Source organism: Labeo rohita, chromosome 22 (genome assembly GCF_022985175.1).
Source record: "Labeo rohita strain BAU-BD-2019 chromosome 22, IGBB_LRoh.1.0, whole genome shotgun sequence".
In the NCBI taxonomy this organism is placed as follows: domain Eukaryota; kingdom Metazoa; phylum Chordata; class Actinopteri; order Cypriniformes; family Cyprinidae; genus Labeo; species Labeo rohita.
This window is the reverse complement of record NC_066890.1, coordinates 37,758,707-37,768,913: the sequence shown is the minus strand read 5'-3', so window position 1 is coordinate 37,768,913 and position 10,207 is coordinate 37,758,707. Positions and strand designations below refer to the sequence as shown.

The window sequence follows — 10,207 nt, the reverse complement described above, 5'->3', positions numbered from 1 at the left end:
TCCGGTTTTAACAGGAGCTGTTGAGCGTGTCTTGATTCACTGTGTGATCTGCAGCGTTTCGTTTGTGAGTGACTTTCCACACTCAATAAATCTGTTCAAACCGTTGTTAATTTGCGTTATTTCTGCTGTTCTGTTTCATTTAACTCCAGGAGACTTCATTCAAGTAAGTGTCATCATTATAAACATGAAAAATGTTATGTTATAAACGTTGTAGGACATTATGATGATGTTAGCAGTATTAGCATGAAAGCTAAATCAATTTAGTCTATTAAAAATAAAATAATTCGGCGCAGTGTGATTATTTTGTAACAGTGCTTATATGCAAGTTTAATTAATGAAAAATAATCAATTGAACTCTTGTTTTTGCTCAATTATATGGCTGTCAAACACAATCTGTCATGTTTTAAAATGCTACATGCTAATGCTGAGGAAAAAAATGTTGTTACATAAAATATGATGTCAAATTTAACATTTTAAGAATGTAAAACAACCTAAAATGGGTTTGCCTTTAGTGAAGTGTTTGAGTGGGAAAGCAGAGATCCCAGGTTTCCCATGTCATAAAAAGTAGCCATATTTCATCATGACTGACATTATCTGTTCAAATATGTCAATATTTAACAGTATGAGATTAATAACAGTCCATTTCTTCTTCCTCCAGAGCTGTACAGCCGTCCTGAGTGTGAGGCGAGCAGGAGGAGAATGTTCTGCAGCCCATGATGGGTGGCAGCGGGTCTAAAGGTAAAGGCTACTGGCCGTTCTCTGGTTCGGGTGGTGGAGATGAACCTGCCAAAGACGGCCAAGAGCAGAGCCTGGCCCGGGTGCGGAGCATCCGAAACGCGACGCCTTTCGTGTTTACCAGGAGGAGGTAAATATAACCACAGCTTCACTCATGTGACTTGATTTCAGACAGCATAACTGGACCACTCTGTCAGATACACTGAGAAACAGATGATCTGGGAAAACACACATTCTTGAATTTCACTGCAGATTTTGAAAGTAATGTTTTCAAACTGTTCATTGTCATTGAGGTAACTGAACCTTTAGTGTTCAGTAAAGGACAAAGTACACATACTATGATACATTATTGCAAAATAAGCCTTGGCAGAGTGGTCAGGTTTTATTTTGCAATAATGAGCGGCTGACTATATGTATATTACTCATCTTATTTGTGTGTAAATGTTTAAAATGTAATTAAGATAGCAAATCTTTAAACTGTAATTAAGAAAATGTAATTTTTTTTTTTTATTAGAGGTCAACAAATTTTTAAGTATCTGACAACTGATATGCGCAACACATTTTTAATTATTATTTAATCTGCTTTTTCATAAAAAAAAAGTTTATGCAGAACCATCAAATAATAAATAATATGGGAAAATGTAATATTTGTTTCCAAATCTTTAATTTTTATTACATATTTTCTTTAAAAATAAAAATGAAGCAACCTAGTAATTAAGCATGCATAATGCACAAAGAAAATGATATCAAATACATGTTTAAATATAAATTATTACATACATGTATAAATTAAACAATTAAACGATTACATACATTAATAAATTATACATTTTTAAGTTTTAACTGTGTATCATTTAATCTACTTTTTGACGTAAAAAAAAGTTGTTAAACATTTATGCAAAACAATCAAATAAAAAATAGTTTATAAATAAATATTTTTTTGTAGATTACACAGTAGCTGCTTTGCTAAAGATAACGTCTATGTCTCTTCAAAATATCATAAAGAATTTGTGCAAATCTGTGATGGAAACGCATCACGTGTAATGCATCTGGTTTTTACGAGAAAAGATGTAGTTTTAATGACATAACATCATATTATTATGAGAAAATTCTTTTAACAAGAAAAGATGTTGTTTTAATTAAATAATTGTCGTTTTAACAACTTGGCATCTCGTTATCATGAGAAAAGATGTAATTTTAATGACATCTCATTACGAGAAAAATTATAATGAGAATTGTCGTTTTACGGACATAGCATCTCGTTATTACGAGAAAAGATGTTTTAACAACATTTTGTATTACGAGACAAAAATTGTTTTAACGAGAAAAGATGTCCTTTTAATGAGATAATTGTCATTTTAACAACATAGCATCTCGATATTATGAGAAAAGATGTTTTAACGACATATCTCGTTATTAAAAGAAAAGATGTTGTTTTAACAAGAAAAGATGCCGTTTTAACGACATCTCATTACGAGAAAAAATGTTTTAATGAAAATTCGTTTTAACGACAGCATCTTATTACGAAAAAATGTAGTTTTAACAAGAAAATGTGGCTTTAATTAGATAATTGTCGTTTTAACGACGGCATCTCGTTATTACGAGAAAAGATGTTTTTTAACAACAACATCTCGTTATTACGAGAAAAGATGTAATTTTAACAAGAAAAGATGTCGTTTTAACAACATCTCATTACGAAAAAAAAATGAGATACGAGAAAAAGTCATTTTAATGAGATTGTTTTATTGACAGCATCTCGTTATTGCGAAAAGACATTTTAACGACAACATCTTGTTATTACAAAAAAATATGTAATTTTAATGAGGTAATTATATAGTTTTAATGACAGTTTTAATGACTCGGCATTGATTAATGGAAACGCCGTCATTTCGCTATACTGTTTTTATCAACGTTTATAAAATATTGCAAATCTGTAATGGAAACACACCTAGTGTTGTAATGCCATTGTCGGGTACTATTTCTATGGGAAAATAGAATATTTGTCTCAAAATCTTTTTAACATTTTTATTACAATTTTTTTATGTTTTAACTGGTGTTTACGTAGAAAAACTACGGCAAATCTGCGCAGTGGAATGCAAAAAAAATATTTTTTTTCCTTGAGGCCTTTCCAAGCTATAACTATAGCTAAAAGTTTTCACATTTGTTCCACTTCTACAAGTAATTATAACGATAATGTCACAGAGCAACAATTCTGTTAAAATCGTTTTTAAAATGAGTTTTTTCCCCTAACTGATAAACAATAAAAACATTGACAACCAATCAGAATCAATCCTGCTTTTAAGAACATTTAAATTGGCAGATGACAAAGCCGCAGCATGCGGTTTATAATAACGATAATCAACGATTATCATTCTTGGTTTGAACGGACCATTAGACTTGTAAAATGTATTAAACTTTGCATTTGTATGTTTTTTTTGTTTGGTTTTTTTATTTGTATTCATGTTTTGAAGCTCTTTGTACTTCGATGAGGACGGCGACCTCGCCCACGAGTTTTACGAAGAAACGGTAGTAACGAAAAACGGCCGCAAGAAAGCCAAACTAAAACGAATCCACAAGAATCTCATACCTCAGGTTAGTCAGCATGGGAGTGTTTTCCAAACATTCGCTGTGTGATTTTTATCTTTAACTAAAGGTTTTATTATCTTAACTTTTAGCATTACGAATTATGATGACATTTTATCGTGAATTTTTTCGTAGGGAATCATCAAGTTGGATCACCCTTGTATCCATGTCGATTTTCCGGTCGTCATCTGTGAAGTTTGATGCCGTCGTTGACCTTCTGCGAAGTATCCGTCCCCCCTCAATTTTCCTCCCGCCCGCTGGATCCCGGACACGCTTGCTGTGTAGCGCCCCCTTGTGTTTGGGAGGGCTTGACGCGTGTATGTGGAATCCTGGCAAACGAGCCGTGAGATGCTCCGGCTGTGTGACTGAGAAGAGGCTGCGGCCTGACAATGATGTCCTGACTCTTTTCGTTTTCTCGTAATCATCCACATGAAGACTATTATGGGCTGTACTGCCAAGACACTAAGTGTGGTTTGTATATGAGTGTATGTTTGTTTGTATGTGGCCATAGAGATAGAGAATATTTAGCGATGTTTGACTTTTATGAGGAGCACATCGTGAAGGACTCTGGAGGACCTTCTAGAACGTTCCGTTTAGAATTTCAAAGAAGCCTTTGGAAAGATCAGGTTGGATTTGTATGCATAAATTGAAGGGCATTGTGTAACAAGCAGAGCTTCGCAGATCGTCAAGACGCGATGTTCGTAGAGGTAACGCAGTTAGGGTTAGTACAAAATTGAGTAAAACTACAGCCTGATTTTTGCATGTAGTTCCTATAGACCTGATTCTGCTTTCTTTTCAGCCAGTAGGAAAGAATCAATGGCTGTTTACTATGCTGTGATTTGTTTGTATGCTGATTGGATGATGGAAATGCTGCCGCTCCCTGATTGGACGGCTGAGGCACTGACTGTCACGGTGCTGCCAGTCACTGTGAGAAGCCCCGCCCCCTCTCACTGTTGTGGCAGTCTTTATTTATTACAGTTAAAATGACCAGATGGCATTAAAGAAAATACCACGTATAAATGCGCATCAAACAGTGTTTTTTTATTTCTTCATACACAAAATGCACTGGATTACTGTGACGTTTTTATCAGCTGTCTGGACTCTCATTCTGACGGCACCCATTCACTGCAGACGATCCATTGGTGAGCAAGTGATGTAATGCTGAATTTCTCCAAACCTGTTCTAATCAAGAAACAAACTCATCTACATCTTTGATAGCCTAACAATGAGTGCACTGGGTGAACTGTTCCAGTATGTTGTCAGTAAATGGGGCTAAAGGTGAGTTAATGTTGTTTTATGGTCCTGAAACCAATATTTATTTTGTTTTCAGTGATTAGTTAAATTGCGTTCCTTCCACAACAGCCAACAGGACAAACACTTCAAGCTATTTTATGTCTTCACCAGTCGCCTGTCTTTTCCACCTGCAGTCTGTTTTTCCCCCGCTGTCCTTTAGCCGAACTCTATTGTTCTTTCCACAGGACTGAACTCAACCTTTGTTTCCTTTCCTTCATGTTCCATCCACAAACAAAAGAGCATGCTATCTTTGCTAAAGGAAACTTTTATCATTACGAAGACTGTTTTCCAGCAATGCAAATTGCTGAACTGAACAAAGGCACTGGCGGAAACTTAGGAAAATCATTTGGACTTGAGGGAAGCTGAATTTATTGGATTATTGCTAAATCAAGTCTCATTAGATGAATGATTTGAACAAACCACTTAAACTAAAGACCTGTTCAAGACAAGAATGATAATGATAACTTGCGTTCCTTATGAATGAGGAAGCTCACAACTATAATGATAACAGTGGAACCATATAGTTGGAATCACTTTAAAAACTACTGTGTCCAGCTCATGAATCATAAAAACACTCACAGCTAATCAGAATCCATCTTGGTCTGAAGAACGTACGCGTGTTTATAGTAAACACCGCTTTAGCTTGCGTTGACGTGGATGCTAATATAGACCGTTTGTAGCTCCGCCCCTTTTCATCACTGCGGTCGTTGTCTTCTGTCCCCAGTTTGTGTTTCCACAGCGTGAACGTGGTACGAATTTATGAATGAACCGCTCGTTTTAAAGTCTTTCCGGTCTGCTGACATTTGTTATGACTTCGAACATTACAATGCACATGATGACTTTCAACAGCTCTATAATATGTAAATCCAACAGCTAATAACTCTTCAACAGCTATATAGAGCTACGCAAAAAATGTAAGTTCAAAGACAAAATTATAATGATGTGTGCACGCTTGTTTCTCTTAGGTCTACAGGCTAGTTATTCTTGTAAAGGAGCCTTAAATATTACATTTTGTGGTGTAAGTCTTCCACCACCATTTGGGTTAAGGCTAGATGGTATACAGACATTAATAAAACACAATCTGATAAGTAGAAAATTTAATTTCATAGTTGCTGGCTGGAGCTGTATAATTGGCTTACAGAGGATAAAATGAGTGAAGAATTCCATCATGGAGACTTGGGTGGGATTTATTGTCTCTGGCCAGAACAGCCAACTAGCAGCTACTCAGAACAAGCTAGTTACCGCATAGTGTCGTGCTATTATCCACTAAGGACACTTTAGCAAGCAAATAACATGTTTAGCTTTTTCCCAGAACAACATTTTCTTCAGAAAATATAAAGATCTCATTAATCTATTTTTTATGACATGCTGAATTGGATCTACATTCCATATCTATGATTCCATCTTTAAGGAACTACAGTCTCACACCCACCCATATTCCTAATTGGGACGTCTATTCCCACTTGGTTTTCTGAAGATTAGCAATAATTTCCTTGGAGAGGCCAAGAATGAGCTGTGATGCCTTTTAGTTGCTGTGCCTGGAGACTTGTAATCTCCATCATATGAGTTACTCAAACTACTTCAGTACATTTGAAACAATTTCATATCCCAAATCTGCAATTAAACACTCCCACATACAAACTGACTCAGAATTAGATGGAAGCTTCCATCTATCTCAGCTGTGCAGCTGCATTTAGCATTAGCAGATAGTATCTAGTAGTGGCTAGTAGTGGCTTGGTTAGATTTGCATTAAATAACAGACCAATGTTTCGGTGCACTGTACTTGTATGTTATACAATATGTTTGAAATGGAATACTAACATACTATTCATGCTGTTTTATAGCATGCTTATTGTGTGCAGTATGCTATTTATAAAAAGAATGCCTGTTTGTGTTTTTCCCCCTCAAATTTTAGTTTTTGCCTTTTTCTGCATAGATTTTGGAGGAAATGGATTGAAACATGGTTCAGTGTGTTCAGTGAAGCTGAGAGTACTACACTTTTATTGGAAGGTATAAAACGTTGATATTTGGTTAATTTCGGTTGCGACATTGGGGGACCAAAATTCAGTGTCCAATACCAACGTCAACTGATGTTGATATTTTGTTGTTTTGTAGGTTGTGTAACCAAAATCCAACATTAAGTCAATGTCATATTGACATCAACCTGATTTTCATTTTCAACCAAAACGCAACATCTGGTCCAATGTCAACCTGACTTTATATTGACATCCAGTGCCTGCTGGGTTATTGCACACAGTATAGCCTACACTGTGCAGTGTGCCAAACCTTTCTGACGAGAATAGGTACGAATTTCGTACATATTTGTACAATGTGATTCATAAGAAAATTTACAATTTGTAATAAAAAAGCAAGCATGAAGCTGCACCCATAAACTCAACCCTCAGTGGGGCATTAGCAAGTTATATGAAAACATACAAATGAACTCGTACAAATTTGCCATAAAGTAAAACTGACTGAAAACTAATTGTCCAGAGAACCTTTCTGCACTGGTTTGGTTCCGATCGGGCAAAAAACCTAGGACTAGTTCGTAAAAGTAATTTTTTACATTTTCTCAACCATTTAACAAACGGTTTGATTGACAGCAGTGGTTCTAGAGGCGAAGTTGTTTGGAATGAGGAGGTATATCGTATGACATGAATATCGTGCATACATGTGAAAAACTCTGCAATATACAGTAATTTTACACCCTTGCAAAATGGTATATTGCCCCCGGTGGCTGATTTCCTTTAAATTTCGGCCCACCGAGTTTCGTCTAATAGGTGCTCAAAGTTAATCACCTTATGGTGGTCATGTTTTTTGAGATACTCAAATGTTCTTATAGACGCATGTGGCACTTTGGACCAAGAACGTACACACCAATTTTCATGTCGATAGGACAAACGATTGCATAGTTATGGACTTTTTAAATGTTTTTTCCATCTTATAGCGCCACCAAGTGGCCAAGCTCTGCAACGTTTTCGTGTGACCTCAGATTCAACTGTTTCATACATGTTCTGAGTTTGGTCGAGATATCTCTTTCCGTTCAAAAGTTATAGCTGTTTTAGTAAAGGCAGGCCTTGCCCCTTTTGAACGTTTTGGTGTCGCTTCAACTTTTTTTGACAATTATTGATATTCACTCTCCGGAGAATCTTCCTGCACTATTTTGGTTCCGATCAGGTGAAAAACTTTGGATTAGTTTGCAAAATACCCAAAAATTTCACCAGTGACGGATCCCAGGCGTGAGCCAAGGATTCCAACGACATAAGACACCTGAGTCTGCAACAAACGGTTTGGGAGTTATGAGTGATTTCGTACTTTTGATCACTGTAGCGCCCCCGTAAGGACAATTGGGGCGAGCCTTGGTGACGTTGTAGACCAGGGGTGCCCAACCCTGTTCCTGGAGATCTACCTTCCTGCAGAGTTTAGTTCCAACCCTGATCAAACACACCTTCATGTAATTATCAAGTGCTCCTTCAGGTCCCTATTAGTTGGTTCAGGTGTGTTTGATCAGGGTTGGAGCTGAACTCTGCATGAAGGTAGATCTCCAGGAATAGGGTTGAGACTGTTGTAGACAGTGTGAGTACTACCATCCCTCCAAGTTTCAAGTCTCTACGACTTACGGTTTGGTCTGCCCAGTCAGTTACTGAGATTGCAGATCCTTGGCCATTCTGACAATTACAATGGGATTTCAGCACTATGTATTTGAACCCCTAAATAGTATGCAGTACTCTAGTACATAGTCACTGAGAGTGTGTGCAGAGCTGATCCTGGGCTCTACTTAATTGCTTTCAGATGATCCTCAATAATTGAAACCTCAGGCTCATTAGGCAACAGCGTTTATGTATCTCAAATATTCAGCCATGCGAACTGGAATGTTCCAAACTCTCAGTTGTGCCGTAAATGTTCCTAAAGCCTATAAATTTTGCTTTATGGTGAGTTTGTAGCATAGAAAACAAACATCCCCCAAATGCCTATTTTTTCATAATGGGATTGTTTAGAAAAACTCACATAGCCCTTTTCAATGATGTGTCCTTGGGTACCGTGAACGTTCTCCGGGCTATTGACGCACGGCAGCCTCATTCTTGCCGTGCCAGGGGTCCACGTCCTGCTGGTGGCACTGACCTTCCTTCCCTTCCGAACAGTGACTGTCCTGACCAACAGAGTCATGGGCCCTGGGAGAGGAACAGGCTGATCAAGGGGAATTATTCGCACTCGTCCAATTCGCTGACGCAGGAAACCGGTCACTGGAAGTGCACGTGATTTTAAAGGATTAGTTCACACAGAAATTAAAATTTGTTGAAAATGTACCCACTCTTAGGCCATCCTAGATGTAGATAAGTTTCTGTCAGAACAGCTTGTGTGCTTATAATCAGATTTCAGTGTCTTCCGATCCATTTTTCAATAAAGCTCCATGTTATTGCTGAGCTTGTGGGTTTTAAGGATTCAATCTCTCTCTTGTTTTTACTTACAGGTCTCTGTTCTTTGCTTTCTCCGCAAAACCCCCCGAAAGCCACTCCTGAGTCAGCAGAGGAGAGGAAACAGGAGAATGGCATGGAGAGCAGTTCAGCTGTGTTTACTGGCTTCGTCAAACACGATGATGGCTTCGCTCAGAAATAGGAGGTCGGTTATCGATCTTCTGATTAGTGAAGACAGAGCTGATTGATTTTTACTCAGGGTTACTCACTCTAAACAAGCCTTTCGGACTCCACTGATGTCATTGTTTAAACTGCCTGCAAAAAACATAAGGCGATTGTTGGGCTACATTTACGCAAAGTGTCAAGACTTTTTAAAAGTTGAACTACGAAGTTGCTGTTATGTGCGAGACACAAGCACAACAGTCAAAGATGTCTAAAAAAAGTCTTTTGTCAATAGCAATGTACTAAGCACAAACAGCTTTATGTTTCTGCAAAGGTGTGACCAACATGAAACTGTTGCGAAATCTGCATGGCGAAATCTTTCGCCCTCGCATAAAATTCCAGATTGTGTTAATTCCTCATAAAATGACTGGATTTATGGTATTACCTGGTTTCTAGCTGTTTCTGTCAAAACCAGCTGGGTTTAAGTGAGCTTTTTGTGAAATCAGCTGGTTTGAACTGGTTTCTAGCTGCTTTTTTATTAAATCAAATGGTTTTAGATGTTTTTTAGCTGGCTTTTTACTAATCAGCTTTTTAATCTGGTTTTTAGCTAATTCTTTACTGAATAAGCTGGTTTTAAGGTTTTTTTTTTTACTAAATCAGCTGGTTGTAACTGGTTTCTAGCTGTTTTTGTTAAAACAGCTAAAAAAAAAAATGTTTAGCTGCTATTTACATAGCATAACAGTAGAAACATTTTTTCTACTGTTATTCTACTACCAGCTAAAAAAATTTTTTTAGCCAATTCTTTACTGAATAAGCTGGTTTTTACTGGTGTTAGCTGGTATTGTTAAAATTGGCTGGTTTTAGCTGTTTTTATGCTAGCTAACAAAAGCTAAAACCAGTTAAAATCAGCTTATTCAGAAAAGAATCAGCAAGAACCTGTTTAAAAAAGGCTGATTTACCAACAAGCCAGTTAAAACCAGCTGATTTTAACAAAAACCACTAGAAACCAGCTAAAACCA

The 10,207-nt window shown here is 37.1% G+C and overlaps 1 protein-coding gene across 1 annotated transcript; it reads left to right on the top strand.

Annotated features, from left to right (window-relative positions):
• Positions 1 to 4,361, top strand: tusc2b (tumor suppressor 2, mitochondrial calcium regulator b). The gene is made up of 4 exons (XM_051095487.1): positions 1 to 163; positions 659 to 865; positions 3,207 to 3,327; positions 3,454 to 4,361. The coding sequence occupies exons 2-4, from the start codon at positions 714 to 716 to the stop codon at positions 3,517 to 3,519; spliced, it is 339 nt and encodes a 112-aa protein (XP_050951444.1). The 5' UTR covers positions 1 to 163; positions 659 to 713; the 3' UTR covers positions 3,520 to 4,361.
• Positions 4,362 to 10,207: the final 5,846 nt, after the last annotated feature.